The 22883-nt window shown below is 36.8% G+C and overlaps 9 protein-coding genes across 9 annotated transcripts; 3 read left to right on the forward strand and 6 right to left on the reverse strand.

The window, feature by feature from the left end:
• Positions 1-708: 708 nt before the first annotated feature.
• On the reverse strand, positions 709-1242 carry EV154DRAFT_391734 (nucleoside diphosphate kinase; the record flags this gene model as incomplete). Its single annotated transcript, XM_051595121.1, has 3 exons — positions 709-820; positions 880-987; positions 1052-1242. Coding segments are annotated over 3 exons (411 nt in total), but the record flags the coding sequence as incomplete, so codon positions are not given.
• Positions 1243-2220: 978 nt separating this feature from the next.
• Positions 2221-4835, forward strand: EV154DRAFT_259572 (amino acid permease/ SLC12A domain-containing protein). Its single transcript, XM_051594650.1, has 10 exons — positions 2221-2499; positions 2568-2607; positions 2669-2705; positions 2757-2767; positions 2836-2884; positions 2939-3014; positions 3074-3080; positions 3233-3251; positions 3311-3493; positions 3564-4835. Exons 1-10 carry the CDS (start codon positions 2273-2275, stop codon positions 4574-4576), a joined length of 1662 nt encoding a protein of 553 aa, XP_051462674.1. The 5' UTR covers positions 2221-2272; the 3' UTR covers positions 4577-4835.
• Positions 4783-5672, reverse strand: EV154DRAFT_476628 (putative ubiquitin conjugating enzyme; the record flags this gene model as incomplete). The annotated part of the gene is made up of 9 exons (XM_051598048.1): positions 4783-4785; positions 4850-4924; positions 4978-5052; position 5172; positions 5240-5316; positions 5372-5392; positions 5471-5513; positions 5568-5625; positions 5657-5672. 9 exons carry the CDS (start codon positions 5670-5672, stop codon positions 4783-4785), a joined length of 369 nt encoding a protein of 122 aa, XP_051462675.1.
• A 244-nt stretch (positions 5673-5916) lies between these two features.
• Positions 5917-8169, reverse strand: EV154DRAFT_411768 (Dihydropteroate synthase-like protein; the record flags this gene model as incomplete). The annotated part of the gene is made up of 1 exon (XM_051595478.1): positions 5917-8169. The coding sequence occupies one exon, from the start codon at positions 8167-8169 to the stop codon at positions 5917-5919; it is 2253 nt and encodes a 750-aa protein (XP_051462676.1).
• Positions 8170-9202: 1033 nt separating this feature from the next.
• On the reverse strand, positions 9203-10037 carry EV154DRAFT_492820 (uncharacterized protein). The gene has a single exon (XM_051599724.1). The coding sequence runs from the start codon at positions 9844-9846 to the stop codon at positions 9268-9270; it is 579 nt and encodes a 192-aa protein (XP_051462677.1). The 5' UTR covers positions 9847-10037; the 3' UTR covers positions 9203-9267.
• A 3748-nt stretch (positions 10038-13785) lies between these two features.
• EV154DRAFT_492823 (uncharacterized protein) lies at positions 13786-15442 on the reverse strand. The gene is made up of 6 exons (XM_051599725.1): positions 15129-15442; positions 14957-15069; positions 14788-14897; positions 14658-14727; positions 14438-14586; positions 13786-14387 (listed from the first exon to the last, which is right to left on the reverse strand). Exons 1-6 carry the CDS (start codon positions 15351-15353, stop codon positions 13876-13878), a joined length of 1179 nt encoding a protein of 392 aa, XP_051462678.1. The 5' UTR covers positions 15354-15442; the 3' UTR covers positions 13786-13875.
• Positions 15443-16870: 1428 nt separating this feature from the next.
• On the forward strand, positions 16871-18873 carry EV154DRAFT_492827 (kinase-like domain-containing protein). Its single transcript, XM_051599726.1, has 5 exons — positions 16871-16904; positions 16960-17016; positions 17073-17879; positions 17983-18217; positions 18305-18873. The coding sequence occupies exons 1-5, from the start codon at positions 16902-16904 to the stop codon at positions 18736-18738; spliced, it is 1536 nt and encodes a 511-aa protein (XP_051462679.1). The 5' UTR covers positions 16871-16901; the 3' UTR covers positions 18739-18873.
• Positions 18793-19750, forward strand: EV154DRAFT_259755 (cornichon). Its single transcript, XM_051594651.1, has 5 exons — positions 18793-18965; positions 19023-19091; positions 19165-19277; positions 19356-19455; positions 19542-19750. The coding sequence occupies exons 1-5, from the start codon at positions 18891-18893 to the stop codon at positions 19593-19595; spliced, it is 411 nt and encodes a 136-aa protein (XP_051462680.1). The 5' UTR covers positions 18793-18890; the 3' UTR covers positions 19596-19750.
• Positions 19256-21177, reverse strand: EV154DRAFT_492833 (uncharacterized protein). The gene is made up of 6 exons (XM_051599727.1): positions 20949-21177; positions 20517-20866; positions 20246-20445; positions 19894-20179; positions 19542-19815; positions 19256-19455 (listed from the first exon to the last, which is right to left on the reverse strand). The coding sequence occupies exons 1-5, from the start codon at positions 21087-21089 to the stop codon at positions 19692-19694; spliced, it is 1101 nt and encodes a 366-aa protein (XP_051462681.1). The 5' UTR covers positions 21090-21177; the 3' UTR covers positions 19256-19455; positions 19542-19691.
• Positions 21178-22883: the final 1706 nt, after the last annotated feature.

Consider the following 22883-nt stretch of genomic DNA (forward strand, 5'->3'; position numbering starts at 1 on the left):
GGCATCATCTAACACCGAAGGTGCTTTGTTATCATCAACAAGTGAAATCTCTTCCAATTCATCAACATGGTTATTAACTGACACACACTCTTTCTTTTCATCTTCAATAGGCGCACTTTCTTTTTTCTTATCTTTAGTAGGTACGATATTTTCCACAAGTGCGCTTTCTTCCTTCTCCTCTTTAATAGGCAAGACGTCCACCATTTTATCTTCAACAGGTCTACTTACTTCCTTCTTTTCTTCAGCAAGCATAGTATTCTCCTTATTAGCATCAGAGTGTATATCTTTAGTGTTTACAGGTAAACTAGTAGTATCACAAATAGCAGGTATAATTTGGTCGATGTTGGTGATGTCCTTTTTCTCAATAGCATCAGTTAAAGAGTTGTTGACGACAACAGATGAAACAGTTTCCATGTTATCTGTAGCAGGTGATGTTTCTTTCTCCTGTGTGTCCACAGCGACAGGAGTTTGGACGTGTTTCTCTTGTTCTATGGTATCTGGTACATGGCTTTCAAGCGTATCTGTATTATTATCACGCGTCTCATTCTTGTGTTCAACGGTGGCATTAACTTGAGCTTCTTCCGGAGCAGCATCAGTAACGACTGGGGTATCTTCATTTGTGATGGGCATAGTAACAGGAACAACGCCGTCATTTTGTGGATGATGTAATTCTGCAGCAGCAGCAGGAGGAGTGTCGGCAGCCGTCATATCTAATACGGAATCAGAAAAAATAAAATCGATTTCTTTTTTGAAACTAGCTTCCGAATCGCTTCCGTGTGTGGCGTTTTGTAACGTATCTTTTCCAAACAGAGCACGAATCCTATACCGAAAAAAAAGGGTCAGTAAGACATGCTATTGCGCTTGAGAAGGCGACTTTACGAGTTTGGGCTGTTTTTTCGAGCTTTTTTATAGGCGGCTGGACCCATCAAGGATTTCCAGTCTTGGATTGCATTTTTCTTTTCTAAAACCAATGCGCATATATTTGAACTAAACAATATATGCATAAGTTACAAAAAAAAAATTTTTTTTTTTAATAAAAGGCATACGTTACCCACTACCTAACCATCGCACCATTTTGTCATAATAGGATTGAGTAAGATGATCCTCGTAAAATGCTTGTGCTTGTTCAGATGACAATTGTATCGTCTTTGACTTGATGATGGTGAAACCTTGATTCTCGATATGAGATCGAATAGCAGGTAAATCTTCAGTCGATGTGATTAATGCCAGCGTACGTTCTTGTTGTTCCTCTTGGGGTACTTGTTTCGTCGTTAAGGCTTTGATATCATTACTGTTCAGTAAAGAAATCTTTTTTAATTTGTCTTTGGCTGTTATGGTGAAGAGAGAGAAAGATGTAAAAATTAATTAAAAAAAAAGTCATACTCCAGTATTCTACACACATACCTTCCTGGAACGCATTTGTAGATGCGGGAAGATTCTGAATAATAAAACGCGAAAATTTTTATGTTTAGGATTAATTCTCCATATCGAAATTTATATGTTTAAAAAAAAAAAAAAAAAAAAAAAAAAAAAAAAAAACTTACATTTTTTGTTGCGGTTATCATAGGAAATTTAAAGGGAAAGAAAAAAAAAAAAAAGAGAGGAAAGCAAAAGAAATATTAAAAACGGATCTTTTGTTATTGCAAAGACTTTCAGGAGGTTTTTTTTTTTTTTTTTTTTTTTTTTTTTTTTTGCTTGTATTACGATCAATGACAGTCATCCAATAAAAGCGGTCCTATGTCAAGCTCGGGAATTATCCAAATATATTGCTTCCCCAGTGATGCTGGCAAAAATAACATCCTTGTCTGAGCTCTGATTACCGGACAGACGGTAAAAGGACGATCCAGTTAAAAGCTAATCGACATTTATTGGACGGAGAGAAATCAATGTTTCTTGGAAAACCATCAATAATTTGGGTTGAACCAATGAAGACAACGAGAAAGGGCTAGGGGTGGGGAGGGCATTTAATAATTATGAGTAACAGGAAATAGGCTCCGTTCAGATTGACACATGGTACAAAATGTTAAGCGATGCCTAATGAAGTCTTTTGCTATCTCCCACCCCCACTCAAACTCTGGTCCCGCATCTTTTTTCTATCACCGGAGCATGAAAGCTTCTTTGACAAAATCGCTTCTTTTGGGTAAGCGGACTTGTGTTTCAGAGACAGGGTCAACCCATCCTATTACATTCAGTAAAAAAAAAAAAAACTTTTTTCTCTTGGCCTAATCCTTTTCTTTCACTCTCTAAATTTTTTTTTCTTTTAAAAAAAACCATGCCTACGCCAGATCAAAAGATCAGCCGCGCGGAGCAAGGGGTCATAGACAATAACCCCAATAATCCAATGCGAGTTTTTAATAACGAAAAAGTCGAGGTTTATGATCAAACAGACCTTTCTTTCGAAAGTATACCTAATGACAAAGAATCCATTGCCTCAGCACAACCTATCCGTGGTCTCTCTGCTCGTCATATCCAAATGATTTCACTCGGTGGCTGTATTGGGTAATTTTATCTACCTTCCACCTGTCATAATTGTAATTTATTCTCACGATCTTTTGTCTCTATTGTAGTACCGGTTTATTCTTGAACTCTGGTCAAAATATTGCAATCGTAAGTTTTTTTTTTTAGTGCTATCTGTAGAGATCAAGTTTTTTTTAATTAAAATATATAGGCGGGACCTGCTGGTGCATTAATTGCGTATATCGTCGGTAAGTGATCAATTTTAGATAAATCAAAACAAGTTACTAACATTTTCACAGTCGGTGTTATGGTATGACAGATATGTAGATTAGATAAAATACGATGAAAATAATGACACAAATGATCTTTGTTTTATAGGTGTATTGTCTCATGACTTCCCTTGGTGAAATGGCTACCTATTTGCCTGGTAACTTGAATCGAAATTTATCACTATCATGTAGATTCTAATACCATATTACAGTGTCTGGTTCTTTCAACCATTACGCATTCAGATTCATTGATCCTGCTTTTGGTTTTGCTATCGGTTGGAATTACTGGTAAACTTTTTTTTTTCTTCCTTGTGTATGATCGATCAAAGCTAACATTCATAACTTAGGCTTTCGGTAAGACAACATCTTTTTTTTAAATTTTAGGTTACTCGAACTTAACAATCGCATTCTTTTTTTTTTTTTTCGCACGATCATTATTGTTATAGTGGGTATGTGTAACTTTTGAATTTCCCAAGAAAATATATACTGACAATTGATTATAATAGGCTGTTACTATCGCTACCGGTAAAATAGAAACTGTGGAAAACCCTACAAGCGCGAATACTAATATCCTGCATATTTAGAAATTTCCGCATCTGCTACTATTATCAATTGGTGGAAACCAGTACTTCCTGATCCCGCTTGGTCTACGATTTTCATTATCCTTATCATTCTCATCAATTTGGTGGGTGTTCAGCTCTTTGGTGAACTGGAATACTGGTTTGCGCTCTTGAAGATTTTAATTGTTCTTGTATTTATTATTATTGGTAAAGAGAAAAGAAAAAGTATTGCTTCCCATTCACTTGTTTTTTTAACAATTATCTTTTCAACAATTAGCGTTATGTGTCACCACAGGTGGTCTTGGTGAACGAGTCATTGGTTTCGATTATTGGAAAAACCCAGGCGCTTTTGCAGGCGCTGGACTTGGTACATTGGATGTCTTACTTTCTGCAGGTTTCTCTTTCATGGGTACAGAAGTTGTAGGCATCACTGCTGCCGAGGCAAAGAATCCTACAAAGACAGTTCCCCGTGCTATCCGTAACACTTTCTGGCGTATCATTTTCTTTTATATTCTCACCATCTTCTTATTGGGCATGTGTTTGCCTTTCGATAATCCTGACTTGGCTAATCCCGATGGTGATCCAGGAACCGCCTCTTTCACACTTGTCTTTACTCTTGCTGGTATCGAAGCAGGCGCACATGTCATTAATGCTGTCATCTTAATTAGTGTCTTGTCCGCTGCCAACTCCTCTCTCTATACTTGTTCTCGTACCATGTTGGGTCTTGCAAAGGATGGTAACGCACCACGCTTTTTGGCTAAAATGAACCGCTTTGGTTCTCCTTACTGGGCTGTCCTTTGTTCCTCCATTGTTGGTTTCCTCTGTGTCTTTGCATCCATTTACAGTGCTTCTGTTGCATTTGTTTGGTTCTTGAGTATCACTGCCGTGAGTGGCTTTATCGGCTGGTGGGGTATCGCTGTTGTACATATCCGATTCAGACAGGCCTTTGTGGCACAAGGACGTAGTATGGATGACTTGCCTTTCAAGGCCTTTGGTTATCCTTATTCTGCCTATATCGCCATTGCTTTGACAACATTTGTTATCTTTGGTCAAGGCTATAATGCTTTTTACCCAGAATTCAATGGTACCAAGTTTGTACAGAATTACATTGGTCTTGTACCTGTTACAGTTTGGTACATCGGATATAAATTAATTCGTAAATCCAAGGTGATTCCCTTGATGGACGTTGATTTCGAAACAGGTCGTGTCACTCGTCTTGATATCGAGCAAGATGATGCAGAAGATAAGGTGTTACCTTGGTATCGTAAAGTCCTTGCTTGGATTGTATAAATGGAAAAAAAAGCGTTTCCTTTTATTTTATTTTTTTGTATTGTATTATAATTCCCCCTCTTCCCTTCCCTTTTTCATCCCGAAAATAATAAAAAATAGTTCGTTTGTCTATTATTTATTCTCCTATCGACTCTCTCTTTTTCTACACTGTGTCATCACTGCAAATACATGTTAGTTAATATCCCTCTCTTATCATGTCTTTTTACTTACTATAAAAAAAAACAGAAATTACATATTAGTTTACAATTGTATTCGCTATTTATCACAACTAACCTGGAAAGCCCACGCCGTCTTTTTTGGTGATGCAGACGCACATTTGATATACATTTCATTATCTGGTGGAAGCTCCTGTATGATAAGATAAGTATTTATAGTCAATACACATTTCCTTTTAACCTTACTTTCTTTGTGCAACTAGAAATCATGGATATAATGGATAAACAAACTTGAGCAACTGTCTGGACTGGTGACCAGTCCTTATAAAGGATGTTTAAACAAATATGGCCATTGGAATAAATCTGTTACAACCGATCAGCCTTATATCTTCCCTTTGTATCTCTTCATCCCATTGCCTTAATTTTTTTCATGTACTTACGCTATGTACATTCGGTGTTAGTAAATGTACATGAATATATATTATGGGTTTCTAAAATTAGCTCTTACTGTGGATGGATTGGGATAAAAGGTTTGATAAAAACAACATCAGGTGCTTCTAATGGGTACTGTGTAGTAAAACGAAACTGGAGTCATACATAAGTACATGATGGCATATACTCTTACCAAAAATTCGCTTACCTCAAGCTTAAACTCTTCATTCTAGTATTTACAAAACGTGTGTTAGTTCTGCATAATGAACAACAGTTATATAAAACAAAAAAGAAATGTCGCGCTAACCTCGTAAATGGTACCTGGAGCACCAGTCAAACGTACTTTCCATCTATTCAAGGTTTGGTGAGATATTATAATAAACGTTTTGATCGATGGGACATACTTTTTTAAATTATCAGCCTCTTCCACAACAACACCTTCTGGAGGATTCTTGTTGAGATCTTGCAATGAAAAATATTAGATGCAATGCACTTTCTACCCTGTACATGAATAGCCTACCTCGAAGTTCTTTTGTTAATCTCTTTGTGTAGATTGAAGCCATACAGTCAAACTCGCGTTAAATTTATGTAAAGGAAAAAAGAACAAAAAAAACAAAAGAATAAAAAGTGAGGAGCGGCATAAGGGTTGTAATGTCAACAGTCACAGCATTGTATGAAAGAAAGAGAAAAAACAAAATGATTTATTATATATATATACAAAAAAGAAAGGTGAAAGAGGCGTAGGATGATTATCTACTTCTTCTTCCAAACGGTATCGCATACTTGAATCACTTCCCACATGGGTCTCACATCATGAACTCTCATGATATTCGCTCCACCAGCAACACAAGCAGCCACAGCACCAGCCGTTCCAAAAGTTCTTTTTTCAGCCTCATCAACTCCCGTGATTTTACCGATAAATTTCTTGCGGCTAATACCCACCAAAGAAGGAATACCACGCAACAGGGAATCCTGTCCTCCAGACATATCGCCTAAATGACGCAACAATTCAAAGTCTTGCTCGGGGGTTTTAGCAAACCCAACACCGGGATCAATAATAATATTCCAACGATGCACACCAGCTGCAATAGCTCTTTGGACAAGCAAATACAATACATGCGATACATCATCAACCACATCGTCGTTCTCATAAGTCGTGTTTTGTTCAGACATCATCGTTTGTGCATCTCCACGCATATGCATTAAGCATACAGGAACTTGACATTCGGCCATCACTTTGAGCATATTAGGGTCACGAGAACCACCACTGATATCATTAATTAAATTAGCACCAGCCTCCACAGCAGCTTTAGCAACAGAAGCACGGAATGTATCAATGGAAATAGGTAAATCAAAACCAGATTCACGTAACTGAGTAATGATAGGTACAACACGACGAATTTCCTCTTCTTCGGGGAATGTATCATCTGCACCAGGACGTGTAGACATACCACCAATATCAATGATATCCGCACCTTCTTCCTTCATACGCCATGCAGCAGCAGTAGCGGCTTCGATATCTGTGTGTTTACCACCATCTGAAAAGCTATCGGGTGTAGCATTCAAAATACCCATCACAAATGTCTTTTCGTTCCATTTCCATAGCTTGTTTTGAATAGGTGCTACTTTGTCAATCTTGAGTGAACCTTCTTCACTTTCAGCGGTCACCTTTAATAACTGAGATAATAACTGGCCATTGGTCTTGAAGAGACGAGGATGTTCCATATCACGAGCAATATCACAAAGAGGCCATAACACAAATTCACGTTCACCCATCAGTTTGTGAGGAATGATCAAATGCTCTCCATCCTCCAACACCAAATCATTGTAAAAGAGAATATCAAGATCAATAGGTCTTGGTCCATTTCTAAAGCTAGGGAGACGACCCAGGGTATTTTCTGTTTCCTTCAACTTGGCCAGTAATTCATGAGGACTCAGGCTAGTTGCAATCTTGCAGACACCGTTCAAAAAAGCAGGCTGTTCAATATAATACATGGGAGGTGTCTCGTACAAGAAACTGGTATCTAACACAACACTGGAGCATTCCTTTTCGAGAAGAGCGAATGCCTTGTTGATGTTGTCGACACGGTCCCCAATGTTGGATCCGAAAGCGATATAGGCAGTTTGGGTATAATCAGCGGGTACTTCTTTACTATAATTTAATTTACCAGCATGATGAATTGATTTTTGTCCTGCCTTCTCTTCAGCTTCCAATACTTGATTTAACCAAACACGATTACGCGTGACTTCAATACCGGAACAGTCAGCAAATAAAATAGCACTGGGCTTTTCGACTCGAACAGAAATCTTGTTGACATGACATTTCTCAAGCGCCAATCGAGCCACAGTAACACCAAACGCTTCGATGGTCTTGTATCCGGAGGCTTCAATATGACGAGTTAAGGTTCGAACAATGGTTCTCAAATTGTGAGACTTGTTCTTTTCGTTATCCTGAGCCACATTCTTTCCACGAGGGAAAACCTTTAAATTGATCACAACAACTTGCTTCTCCTCACGTTCCCAAGGGTTAACACCCACAATCGTATGAAGACGTAAATCTCGCACAAAGATTTCATCTGCTACACCCAATCCTGATACTCGTCCTGTTGTTTCCACCATGTCCTTATCTTCAAAATCTTCAATAGCACGGGTCAATTTGACACCGGAAGCAGCAGCGTGTAACAAGGCCTTGGGTTGTTCAACTGTCACTTGTGTTCTTTTCGCTCCAAACTGCACACAGCACAACTTGACCACAGCATGAGCTAAGCCTTCCAAGGAAGAGAAAGTACAGGTCTCACCGAGTTTCGTAATGGCCTTCGTGACATGACCATAGTGAATGGTGTTGGTGACATGGTCAGTATCGCCAGCAGCAGAAATATCCGTATATAATTCGACAGAAATAATCACAGGTTGTGACTTAAGTCTCTGCCACGCTTCTACGCCAGCAACATTCTTCAAAACCAAATTCTTTACCAGAATTTTATCATATTGTGTTTCTTCTACCATAATTTTTTTTTCTTTACTGGAGAAGGGAAAGAATAAAAAAAAAATGAAAGATGCTGGTTTTTTTTTTATTAACACCGCACACACTCCATCTTGGTAGGTTTTCAAAAAAAGAGATGTGATGTGGTTAGAATTCGTGACTGGAGTTCCCCACCAATGAAACCCGAGAATTTTTTCTGTTTTCTTATTTAGCTCAACAATCTCAATCTTGTAAACTTGTCATTGGCCGAGGCATCAGTTCATGCGTTTTTAACGTTTTTTTTTGAGATCTGGTGTGTGTCACATTTAGCAGTAATTTCTTCTTCGGAAATGATTGAGATTTGAAAGCTACAGGCATTACTTTGCGGTTGACTTTAGGTTGGCAGGCTTTTTGCAGGTGACATTCTGACATAAGCCAGTTCTTGTTTACCATTCTCATTATGACAATATATTTATAAAAGAAAGCCGACTTTCCAGCCTTTTTTTTTTTTTCAAAAAAAAAAAAAAAAGGGTTACAACTGCTTTAAGCCTCTGTAGTTTTATAGATAATAAATGGCTTGTCATCCCGAGATCAAAATAGATTACGCAAAGCGACATACTACTACTGCAAGTATACTCATTCATAATGATGAATTTGTTCACTTTGTTAAATAAACTATTGTAAAAAAAAAAAAAAAAAAAAAAAAAAAATCTCCTAAACTACATGAATTAATAACATGATCCATAGCATTTTAATCCATAATCATGGTCTTTTTCTTTAGCTGATATTAAATTGATTCGGCGGTTAAGTTGCTCTTCTTAATGCCTTATTTCAAAGACATAATTGGGTAGTAAGGTCATGCTGCTATTTATCGTATCACAATTATTTTTCTGCAGCGTCTAACGTGTTGCTAGTGAAAAATCAATCTGTCTTCCGGTCTAATTTGGATCGTGTATATGGCTGTCTGAAATTTATGGTAGAATCAAATCAAGGTCGCAAGCACCTTGATGTAGTAAAAGGTGACAAAACATTTTCTTATGACATAAACTAGAAGGCCATTCCTACTATTCGTATTTAGGAGGTCATAATTAATATATTTATTTTGTACTCTTTCTGTGTGGGGTCATGAAAATATCATTGAGCTAGACGGGGGGAGGGGAGAGCCTTGACGATTTGTTGCTATCTTTTTCGCATATTTCGACAAGAGAATACTTTCGTTTGTTGCTGTATAGGGATTTTATGACTGTAGCAGATAACTTTACAAGATGTGACTTCCACAAATACAAATACTTCGAAGTACTTCTCAAACTATCCAACTCGAATGCATCTGTCGGTATATGAAGATCAGCGATTTTTTGAGAAAACATAACGTCTTCGTAGCAACACATCTGTGTCATATAACCGTTGTTTCCAACAAAGTCAAAGGATAATATTTGATTGCTAAAATTCTTTGTCAAGGAGTTGATGCTGCTTAAGATACAAGAGTTTATTCTAGCATTTTTGCTTTGTTGGTGAGTAACCACCGATTTACTTGCATCTTGTTTTTTAAACTCTATGCTGCATAGTTCAACAGTGGCTCCTAAACGGCTGCAGTTAACAATCAAGTCAATCCTTCTCCCAAATTCAGTTAGTTCATCCTCTTCCATCATGCTGCGCAATGAATCTCTTGTCGAAACGCAAACGCTTTCGCCATCTGACAAAATAAGCTCAGTATCGTCCATAATCACGTCCAGCAACTCTTCAAACTTCCTCAAAGAGGCCAACTCGGACTTGGGTGAAGCGCCCTTCCAGAAATGAAAGCCTCTGACACTTGTAGGCCAGTATGCTTACGACTATTTACAGTGCAGTCACAGCCATTCACGGTTCTTGAGTTCCAAAAACTCAAGAACCCTGCCAAAAAGGTCGCCCTCCTATAGCAAAGACTAGCCGCAGCCGCAATATCACAATATATCTTTTTTCAATTTAGCTTCTTTTTAAAGAAACAAGAGTCATTACTAACTAACCTTTTTATGTGATCGGTTACTTTCATACGATAAAAGAAGCATGTTAAGAGAAAAGAAAAGGAGAAGAATAAAGTGTGTGAACCAGCTTTATTTATAGATAAACAAGCTTATGTCAGGATGATTTCATTTGTCTATTTTATCATTCATAATGTTTGAGCCTTTACTTAAAATAGAAACACTTGAAAAAACCTCCCTAGCAAGTCAGAGCTTGGTAATTGTCTATTTGCGTTCCAGTAGTAGCTTGTAATGACAGTGAAGCAGATTTTATGGAAAACAAAAATCGATCATCCCATGAAGTTTAGATGATATGGCATGTCAATCGACGTGTAGACCATCGCGTGATTCTAAAAAATACGTTTGAAAAAAATACGGAGTTCTAGACATTGCCTTTATTTTGAAAAAAACATGTTTCTTTCGCTCAACATCTTAGATATGGAGTCATTGTTATAACTGACTTTAACACACACACAGTAGCAAGGTTTCCTTGCTCGCAAGGACGTTTCAACTGGGACTTGGCGAAAAGTAAGTGCGACGGAGGAATCTGACGGCGGGAGTGGTAGCTTATGGGCTGTAAGAGATTACAGAACTAGAAAAGTGCGAACTCTGACATGCGCTCTGTCGTTACCTTTTGACCTCTTCATCTGGCCTTTTGAAGTCTTGATGAGTAGAGTACGCTACGTGTAATTCAGGTTCACTGATGCTCTTGCAATGAAAGTAAGTAAGCAAAAGACAAAAAAAAAAGAAAACTGCTTGAGCAATACTAACTACGCGCTATTCTTACTTGGTATCAATATCTAGGCTTATCTCTTTGGTCAAACACTTAATACGCATACAGTAGCAAAATTTCTTTGTCGGCGAGGACGCTTCAAAAATCGAAGTCAAATTGTTCTATATTATTTCCATCATCTCTTGGTGTTTGGAAGCAGCGATCCGTTAAAGTGTTTGGCTTTATCGTGGAATTGATACATTCAACATGGCAGCTTGTTTTGAATTTATACAATAACAGCGCAATGCGACAAAAATATCTATACTGGTTCCAAAAGCTCAATCAAGTTTTTGATCTAAAACCGTGTTTCATTTTGTTAAGGTATTGATTGCAAACAAACAAACCATAACAACATTGTACTGACGTATTCTATACAGTGCGAGCTTAACAAGTTTATTGTAAAGGTGAACGAAAAGATGACGGTCGGAGAAAAGAGAATGGGAAGAGGTCGTGTGCGTTTCTCTTTTGAGACCAAGTTTGAAACAAATGCGAAGCCCAAGAAGCCCAAGAAGAAGATAAATAAAACAAAGCAGTAATTTCTTTTTCCATTTAGTTGTTAAGACTACTATTTATGAGCGGGAGATACTTTTCAAAATAAAGTGGTCTTCTTTTGAAGAGCACCACTACCTTAAATATAAAAACCAAATATCTTTGATATGATCGCTTATTGATATAAAACCGTAACGATCTGCTCTCCTTTTTTATTCTTTTGTTAATATACATTATGGTACAAAAAGCTGTTTGAAGAGGAAGGCTAATGCTATGTATATAATGGCTTCATTCTCTTCAGAAAACAGAAAGCAAAAGGAAAAGCTAATCAGCAGCTTTGGCATACGATTTTGAGCGGTCGAAAACGCAATGCTATTCATCAATCTGTTGTGAATGACAAAGCACATAAAGACAAAAGACAAAGTCTCTATTACTCTTTTTCCAGCTTTTTGGAAGAACTAATGTAGTTCAGCCTGTGAAGGAGTGGCATCGAAATATTTTTTATTCGCCTTTATCTGGTCTATGATGGCGGAGCAACCCTCTTCTTATTAACACTCCTTTTTTAAAGGTTTTTCCTTTCTTCTTCATCAATTCTGTCTTTCCCGCCTCAATCAATACAGTGATGCTGAAGTGGACCGCCATGAGGAACTATAGGTTCTCTCCGCCGTCAAGGCTTTTACTTTCCTTCAAACCTATCAGTGATTTTTCTTTGCTAGATTGTATCCCCCCTGAATATGCCAGAACACCAATCGACGGAAAGGATAACCTTACGCCAAGCATATTAGAGTCATGCTCTAAATCAACTTTGAGTGATTGTAAAGGATGGATAAGGCATTGGCTGTCTTTTTTTCCTCGCTTTTTGGAGGAACAAATGTTATAGTTTTATCTAAATTTTTTATTCCCAATAATTATTCAAATGTCGTCTCAATAGCTTTCAAATTATGTCCCAAAATCTGTGGGAAACCCAGTACTATTTGCTGCACTTAACCTTAATTGGGTTCTTACGGACTGCCGGGTGATCTGATATCACTATGTGCACCCTGATAGACCCCCTATAAAAAAAGGAAATGAGTGGCGGTCCCTACATTGAGTTGGATTGATGAACCGTGAGACTTTTAAATAGATTTTTTTTTGCTGCTATGTGCGATACTATAATTCTTTTGCTGTCACGATTCTTTAAAAAGGCAATCTGATTGGTTGTACAATGAATAAAGAATGGAAAATAAGGCTAACCTGTATGAAGACTTTCTTACTGCTGCAGATAATCTTATCTAAAAAAAAAAGGGGTGGGGGTGGGGTCGATTTTCCTGACATCATCGATTACTGCTTCAATACGAGTGGGGATTTAAAGTGTCTGATCTTTCCTGCAATTGAGTTTTTTTTTTTTTTTTTTTTTTTTTTTTTTTTTTGATACTACGTCCGCGTAGTCCCTTTACCAAGACTCATACCTAAGTAATTAGTATACGCCAAGTGTTTTAAACCTTTGCTCTAGCGGATGAGAAAGATTTTTCTTTAGGATGCTATATGGAGAAAAATAGAAAAAGGCAAAGTCCTGTAATAATGTACCCCTCCACCCCCAAATTCATGCATTATTTTCTACATCATTAGTAAAAATCTTTTTTGATTAGATTCATAACAAGAAGTGTAATTACAGCAAAAAATTATGGTTGCCTCCTGTGATTTTTAATACTGTTAAAAAATAGCTCAAATTCAGTAAAGTCATGTTTGTGATGAGCGCTCATTGAATGCTTAAAAAAAGGGATCTACACTGAAGTGTGACACAAAGGGTGGCTATTTTGTGCCACGTTTTATCTCAAATCCCCTATGATTTGCATCTTTTACTATCATGCGTATTCAGAGTAGATATGCAAAAACGAATTTTTTTTGTCAATATGGGAGTGGTATGTAAATCATCAAAATAAGATGCTGATCGTTTAGAAAACATGCTTTGCATATTGGAAAAAAAAAAAAAAAGGGTGATTCTCATCATCGGATCCTTTTTTTACTTGGTGTAACCATATTTCCCGCATCGATCACCAGCCAGAAATGAGCGTTGGGTAAAGAATGATGATGGGGAAGGGTTCATGTTTATAATCCATTTATGCAGCTAATGTACGGCTTCCAACAAATAGTGTGTGTGTGTGTGTGTTATGGGCCGGAATAAATGCCCCCTCTCCCCACGTGTACATCATACAAGACACACAATGTGTGATTCATTTTACAGGAATGAAGAGTATAGAAAAGAGCAGTGCTTATTGTGTAACCTTTAATAGACTAGGAGGAAAGCGTGACTATAAAATACCGCAATTGTAAAACCATCCACCTTTGATAAAAAAAAATAGCAGTAAAATTGAATTTGTAAACAAACAAGAGTTGTGATGTATTTTTTTTTCAAAGAATGGGGGGTGGGTGGGGGACGGGGGATAAGGTGTACTGTATAAAGAAAAGGCACACACACATATATATACACACATAAAAAAAAAAAAATAGAGTTACACTTGAAATGAGTGATATTTATGACAAAGGACCTCTAAATTCCCTCTTGTTTCTAATAAAATGTGTACAGCTCTCTGAAATTCCAATTGAAGACCGATAACAGACGCTGCATCAGCTGAATTTCCTAGATTTCTGCGTGTATCAAAGGGTTCTTCTATGCATAAAAGTCGTTTACTTTCGATGCCTTTATGCCAACCCTTTTCGATCTTGGTCAAGAGTCGACCCGATCTTACGGATATCACTTGCGTCTGGTAATCGAATTCATAGGCAAATTTTCGGAAAAATGCATATAATAACCCACCCAAACTTTCGTAATTGCTCGTGCCGAACCCCACTAGACGTGATAAGTCGTCGCAAAAGGAAGAGTTCTGTCCATTGATTTCGACATTATCACTCGAGAGGGCATGCGGTATTTCATGAAGCTTTGGTAGAATAGGAGGATTTCGTGTCTGTAAGAAATGAATGATCATACATGTCCAAGTATAGGTAGATAATGTACCACCACTCGCTATTTTTGGTTAATAACGAATAAAAAAAAAATAGACTATTTGGTTTTACCTGCGTCATTAAGCTTTCTTTGCTTTGTCCAATGCTTAATGATTAATATCAAGGGCCTGACACGCGGGTCAATGGCTACGTAGGTTTTGATCATTCTTGTATTCTGAAGGGAAATGGTATTATTCACATTTAAATCGCATGCCAACTGTCTATTACAGATTTTGTTTGTTTAGCACACATACAGAAAAGCAAAAAAAAAAAAAAAAAGTAAAGTACTTACAAGACGGGATCCCATATCTTTACAATTGGAACTTTTGCTCTTGGAATGGTTCGAACGATTTGAAGGCCATCTTTAGATAAAATGTTAAACTATAAATGTTTACAAAACAAAAACAAAAAAAGTTACATACTTTTTCTCAAGACGTTAGCCAAAGTTTTGATGCATCTGAGGCCATTCCAAGCAGTAGAAATACAAATATCAACATCGGATTGATCTGTGCCCAGGTTATTTTGAGAGGATCTGTTGGCGTGTGTGCTTAATAGAGGAAATAGGAAATAAAAAAAAAAATTGAAATTTACCCAAAGAGATGCACCTTGATACGTTGGGCAGGCCATTCTCGATTTAGCATTTTTTCTATTTTGATCATCATGACTTGCCTCTTATTAAAGGATTGGCGTGAGGGTATCAATTTCTATGTGATAGTATTAATGACGCATGTACATAAAAAAAAGGAAAGCCCTGATACATTACTCTGTACAAGCTCAATATATTGAAGGAAAGTGAATCATGGAAAGGTAATATAATTGGAGGAAATATTAAATAATCTTCAGCTTGGTCTTCCTTTAGACACGAAGAAACTGAAACGACAGTTGAAGCATCCGTGAGATCAGATGAGCACGATTCAAATGCTGACGATGAGGGAGAATAGTCTTCTTCGTCTTCATAAAGGCTCATATCAGAAAAGGACTCTTGCATTTCTTTTTTTTTATATATATATATTATCCGTGTGTTGAAGGGAAGAAGAAGAAGAGAGAGAGAATAAAATTTTAATAAACTTAAAAGGGAAACAAAAAAGGTGAAATGTGAACTTCCAATTCCTTGTGTAGCCCAATGGAAATTTCCTTCCAATCACATTTTCATCCCCTCCTTTTGGATTGCATTACACGGAGATCAGGAGGAGAAAGGGTTGAATGCGCTTTCTTTTTCCACTCTTCCCGCACTCCTCCATCCTATTCTATAGTTTTTCGCTTATTCTTCCCAGTCGTGGGTTTTTCCAGCCCAAACAAAAAAAAAAAAAAAAAAAAGGTCCCCCCTCTCATTTTATTCCCGCGTAATCCATCTTTTACACTCTCACACTGGGATTACATACATGGTAACAAATCAAATACACGTTTTTTCCAGAATGATGCCGTAAATAATACTGTGGCACGTTGGAAGGGAAAATAATAATAATAAAATATTAGTATTGTGTCGCACTCTGTCCCATTGAACCAGTAGAAATCCGCATAAACCCAGGTACACATTTTCATTACGTGATGGAAAAAAAAAAGCCCGTTTACAAAACAAAAAGTCACGCACACATACATACTACACTTCTTTTTAATGACGTAAAAAGGCAAGTCTTTTTTAGCCTCAATGTGAATTTGCTGCTGTAAGCAAATTAACCATAGATTAGTTACGAAATTATCGAATGGGCAAATTTGTCATTCATTCCCTGCTTATCTAATAAGCTCCCTTATTGTGTGTCCTGAGGATTTGCTAAATGTCTCCTAGGTATGTTCCCAAGATGATCTGATGGTGCTGCTCGGAACTCTATTGCTTTTCATGAATTATTTTATCGACTGATCACGGAGGATCGAATGTCACTAAGCAACCATCCGCGTAACTATGGATAAATGTTCATTCGAATAGCTTACATGGCAACAGACTTTTATTGGGCTCTGTGGGAGCAGTTTCTTGTAGTGAAGTCTCATTCTCAAAATGAGCCTTGAAGGGGAAACGGATGCGAGTTATAAAGGTAGATTTCATATGCACGTTATTGACAATGGTTGAACCTTCCGTTTTTTTTTCTGTGTTCAACAAGATACACATGGTAAAATAGCTTTTCTCCCCCTTTCATGTGACGCCTTGTCATACCCTTTTTGATTGCATAAAAGTTACACCAATGTATGTCATACTTTTTTTTTTTTTTTTGGCTTGTTACTGTAATGCTCTTTTTGATTTACTATTTATATGAAAGGCTCCACAAGAATAAAAAGAGGAGAGATAGAGAAAGAGATTAAAGCGCACAAGAGAGATAACCATGGTTATTTTATTTACTATCATTTTTTTTTTTTTTTTACCACAAATAATCAAAAAAGTAAAAAAAGCAAACTGACAAAAACAATTGGTGCTGGCCCTTTTTTTGTGACAGTTTTTTTTTTTTTTTTTTTTTTTTTTTAAAAAAAAAAAGCTATTTTTTCCCTTATGTTTCAAGATTTTTATTTTAAACTCTTTCTTTTCCCTTAATATTACAAAAAAACTATGGTATGTAGAAATATGCGGTTACATGTAAAGAATAGATTATTAATCATCATAGTAGACTACATCTTTAAAGAACACGATGGCAAACGAACACACGATGAACGAACTATTAGAGGTAGCATAATGAAATACACATGAATATGAATCACATACTAAAACCAAAAAGAGCAGAGTTCAACAGGAGGAAAGAACCATCGACGACAAACATCACATGGATTAGAAATTAATACGTCTAAAACCAACTCATTTTTTCACACGGCAGATGTACCTACACCACGTCCACCACCTTCCATCAGTCGCAAGATCTCTATCAAACAAACGCCCAACAGTACCAGTACCAGTATATCACCTCCCTCTCCTTCCTCTATAAAGATTACAGAAGAAGAAGAGGAGGATGCGTTATATCATCATGATAGTTATGCCAATCGTCTTAGAAATCTGGTAGCCTCCACACGTCAAGCATCGGTGGCACCTGCCCCTTCTCCCATTCCACAGTACCTGAACGCCAAAAAGCCTTATGGATCGCTCGAGTCACCACTTCGATCGCCCTTTGATGAAAATCAGACGATGGTGGACGAATTACTATCACTTCCCACACCGCATGTACCTGCTGAACCGCGTCATTTCGTCTTCCCCATTCAGGAAATCTCTGTCATCTCTTCCGATATCATCAGACCTTCGCTATCCAATGAAATACCACGTTTATCCGAAAACTTGAAACTGGGAGACCAGGATATCATGACCATGCGACGTGAACCCGTCGTTCGAAAAGACGAATTAGAAACAGATCTGGTTGGCAAGCAAATTGGCTCATATCGGATTTCCCGGTTGTTAGGCGTGGGTGCTTTCTCTCATGTCTATTTGGCCCATCATGTCGACACTGCCGAATTATTTGCTATTAAGACTATACAAAAGGGAAGACTGTTGGATGATCCTCGTGTCAGATCCAGCATGGAAAGAGAAGTGGGTGTGTTGAAGGTAATTTTTATAAAAAAGATTTTTTTTTTTTGCTGTTATATCTATGACTCACCCCCAACATGTAAATTTTTTTTATTTTTTATTTTATATCATTCATAAATAGTTTATAGACCATCCGAATATCGTTCATTTAGAAGCAACCATGGAAACCGAACATATGATGTGTATTGTGTTGGAATATGTAGAAGGAGGCGAGTTATTCGATTTTGTACAGAAAATGCATCAAGAGACAGCCAGTGTGGATGAAGAAAAGGTGAAGAAGGTGTTTTTACAAGTGTTGAATGCAGTAAAATGGTTACATGGTCACAACATTGTTCATCGAGACCTCAAGCTAGAAAGTAACTATTATTATATATATAAAAAAAAAGATGTTTTTGTTTGTTTTTGTTTTTTTTTCTTGTAACTAAAAGAATATTTATAAATAGATATTCTCATTCAAAAGAAGGACAATGACGAAATATTGAAAATCACGGATTTTGGTTTAGCACGCGTTGTAGATCCCGAGTCACCTTTATTAACAACACGATGTGGTAGCGAAGAATATGCAGCACCCGAAATCATTCAACAATCAAAGGACGGTTACGACGGTAGAAAGACAGATACTTGGTCGCTAGGCATCATTCTTTACGCTTTATTAGTGGGCTATTTACCCTTCCGTTACGATCCACGTAAAAATGAACGTGTCTCTCAACTCTTTTACCGCATCGTACGCGCCGAGGTGAAGTGGCCCGCAGATACCCAAATTTCGCCAGAAGCGAAACACGTCGTCAGATCCATTTTGGAGAGAAATCCAGATAAACGAATTTCCATCCATCAAATTGAAGATCTGCCTTGGTTCCAAACCACCACCACTATCTAAACCATTTCAATCTCCGCATATTTATTTTATTTTAATTTTATAAAAAAAAACACACACCTTTTTTTTTTTTTCTTTTTCTTTCTTTAAACCCCCAATATTCCCCTCATACACACTCACACTATATTTAGTATACGCTTTTATAAATAATAATAATGTTTGGTTCAATTACCTTATTCTTAACCTCGGTTGTGCTTGCTGCTATCCTTTTATTCCTCATGGTCTTTTTTGTAAGTTACTGTCTCTTTTTTTTTTCTTTGTTCTTGTTTTTTAATCCACTACTGTAGGTCATCATGTTTTCTGATTTAGAATGTGATTACATTAACCCCATCGACCTTTGCAACAAACTCAACCAAGTAAAAAATCACTTTCTATCTATTCACAGCTGTAAAAAGCATTGTCCCAACTGACCTTTTTTGCATTCATTAGTTTGTTTTGCCCGAGATGGGACTTCAGGCCTTTTTGTTTTTTATCTTTCTAGTTACAGGCCATTGGCTCCAAATGCTTATCAATCTGCCCATTTTATTTATCAATGTTCGAAAGTAAGTGATTTTTTTTTTTTTTTTTTTGACGTGATCATTGTTGATGGGGGAAGGAAACTTATTATCGGTTGTTGGTAGGGTTATGAACAATACACACATGTACGATGCTACAGAGATCTTTCGTACCTTGTCCAAGCACAAAAAGGAAAGCTTTATTAAGCTTGGATTCTATGCCATTGTAAGTTTTTTTTGTTTTTGTTTTGCATAACTGACATTTTGTTGTATATGAGAAGAAGAAGAAAAAAACTAATCACGAATTTTTAGACATTTTTCTTTTATCTTTACTGCATGATTGTTGCTTTAATTGCTTCAGACTAGAAAATATCAAAATCATATATTTTTTGTAAATATTTATATTATATAAAAAAAAAAAAGATGTAAATTACAGACTGATATGTACACACTATATATATATTAAACTTCTTCATCCGAGTCTTGATCAACGTGATCTTTTCTGAAATCTCGTTTACATAATGGACATTTCGAATTCAACCCTAACCACTCGGTCACACACGAATGGTGATAATGATGCTCACACCTTCGACATTTAAAACGCATGAGATTTCATTGCATGATTATCTAATACCGACACCCAAAAAAAAAAAAAAAAACTTACCATAATTTACAAATGAATTCATCGTTTTCGTATTCGGATAGACATATAGTACATACAGCATCTTCTGCCTTGGGTATTGAAAGATATTTATCTGTAGTGACATGGTGTTCTTTTTTGAATTTGCTAAAATAACTCTTCTTTTTCATGACAGGTTTCGAACCCGTTGTTTCTTCATCCTCCCCTGCCTCGCTCTTCTTGTATTTGAAGACGGGAATTTTGGCAATCTCCTCCTTGCTGCCACCCACCATCACATTGGATATATTGATATTAAACGTCCTCATTGCCACTGTTTTAAAAAGTGTGTTAGTAACAACAATCAAAATAAAAAAAAATAAAAGGTAAGTTATATTACCCAGGACACAGGGAAGACAGAATACGACGGACGCACAAGCCAAGAGTGGAATCACCAGAATCGTGTAACCAAAAATGATCCAGGTCAGGATCGTATAATAATACAGTCCTGCATTCAATGCACATGTGGATTGTGAAAACACTAGATAATTACCCACAATAAACCAAAGAATCGCAAACAAATCTAGTAACGACTTGAGTCTTGTAAAAAACGTTACTTCTCTGATAAATCACACACACACTAAAAAAAAAAAAGTGATGATATATCTTACCGTTCTGCCCATCCACTAAAAATGGTGGAAGGTCGGTTATGCGGAGGTGTTTCAGGACGATTGGTTGATTCTTGATTAATTGCGTCGTCATGGGTCGTGTCGTTATTACTATTATTATTGTTGTTGTTGTTGTTGTTGTTGTTACTGATATTAATATTGTTGTTGTTGTTGTTATGGTTTCTAGCTCGGCGGGGTCTTCCTCTTCTGGGTATAAATAGGTGTTGGTACACAGATAGCGGTAACGATAAACCTACACGGACCACAAATATTGTCAAGTACAACTGTAGAGGTTTTTCACAACTTAGTTGTTGTCGATTTCCCAGCACCAATACAACAATCGTCACTGCGATCTATTATGGGGTGGGAGGAAAAAAAAAAGGAAAGAAATAGCGTTAAATTTGGGTTGTCATGTATGGGAATTGTTTTTTTTACTTGGATAAGAGCGAGTAAGGTGGATATCAATAATAGCGCTTTGGTGGCGCTAGAAATTTGACTCCATGAAAATAGTAACCAGTTAGTTCTCACTGTTCGTGGTGATATATTTGTACTTTCTTCCACAACAGACGCTTCCATAGGTTGAACTTTTTTTAGAAAAAAAAAAAAATTATATAAAAGAGAAAAAGGGAGAATGTGTGTGTGTGTGTGGGGAAATGCGAGTACACACACAATTTAGGACGAATAGCGGAGTTTCGTTACTTGCCTTTTAGTCTATCTTTCTTTACTCGCTCTCTCTCACTTTTACTACTACTACACTCTTTTTAAAAAATGTGTTGGGTGTTATCTCCGAACAAAGAGATAATCAAATCGCTAAAAGAAGGACCATATAAGGAAAGACGAATTTTGCCAGAATGATCTACCGAGCCCTTCTTTTTTTAATTCGCTTTATTACCTTTTGACAGATGTACAACCTTGATAATCTATTTTATTCATCTACTTTTTTTTTCTCTCTCTTTACTTCTTTACAACACTCCATTGTAATAACCGGGCCTGTCAAAATAAACGGAGTTGCATAATTCGGGAATTTCCCCCCCCCAAATGTCCCTGAGATCTAAAACTACATCTTGATTATCTTATTTTTATAGATGAATTATCTTTTTTTTTTTTTTTTTTTTTTTGAAATATTGGCCTTTAATTTTATTATGTTTATAATGCAAATACACACACACGCATGCACAGCGAGTAGTTTAATATATGTTGTTGCACTATATATTCATAAATCCATCACCCTTTTTTTTAAAACAAAAAAGCCCACATTTTTCATATAAGCTCCTTTTTAATAGGTACTACTACCTTACATACTCTGTTATGCAAAGCAAAGTTTCATAAAATCACTCGCCCTTTTAAGCGGCGGGAAGAATGCATCCTATTTTGTCACATAAATTAAAAAAAGCTTTTGACTGTTATTCTTGCCATAACCCGAGTGTTGTGTCTTACCCACTGTATGAGGACCATTGAACACTTTGCATTTATAAAAGGACGAGACTTGCTGTTTGGTCGAGTTATTCATATCAATAGGTAGTCATTAAAGCATTTATGACTATCATAACCCAAATATCTCACGTTACTCAGCATTGATCATACAGTGGTAATTAAGAATTACACTTATAGAAGGTTACATACTTCTTACATAATAAAAAAAAAAACCCCCCAATTCATATACTCACTAAAAATTAGCATCACAAGTTCAGACCTAGACACACTGGAAAACCACTCCATCGAACTTTGCACATTGTCCCAACAGTCAAACAAGTCGCATCTCCTATCACCATTTTATTTATTTATTCCCTGCTGATTTCTTCATCATATTTCATACTCCTCCCCCAAAAAAAAGCACGATGCCTTAAGATATTTGACCCTATACCAAACATCCAAAAATTAATAAGATGAGGCAGGTAGGATCTTGACTATGAGTGTGGTCGAGAATAGATCTTTTTTTTTGAGAAACGATAGAATGATGTTAAAGCAACCCATGGGTTTAGGAGTCTTGTGCAAAAAATAGAGCAATCATTCAGGAGCAAACTCCCATTAATTTAGCCCTTGGATGGTTTGGTAATTTTAAAATGAATTAGCACTTTTGGCCCCCTTCTGGTTTTACGCTTGATAATTCTGTTGACCACTTTAAGTGGCTGTTACACAATATGCGACTATAACTTTTGCTTTTTTTTTTTCGAGTAAGGGCAAGATTGACAGAAGAGCTCGATCGGTTAAGTCGTTTAAATTACAAGAGACAAAACAAATAATTCAAGGCACCTTTTTGCTGACAAGTATGGCAGATTACTACAAAAAGACAGCATTTGAGTGCTCTTTTCGCAGGAGTCTTTTTTTATGTTCTTTGGACATGCAGGAATGGAATATACTGATAATGGC

Source organism: Mucor mucedo (assembly GCF_025094135.1).
Source record: "Mucor mucedo strain NRRL 3635 chromosome Unknown EV154scaffold_6, whole genome shotgun sequence".
Classification (NCBI taxonomy): Eukaryota; Fungi; Mucoromycota; class Mucoromycetes; order Mucorales; family Mucoraceae; genus Mucor; species Mucor mucedo.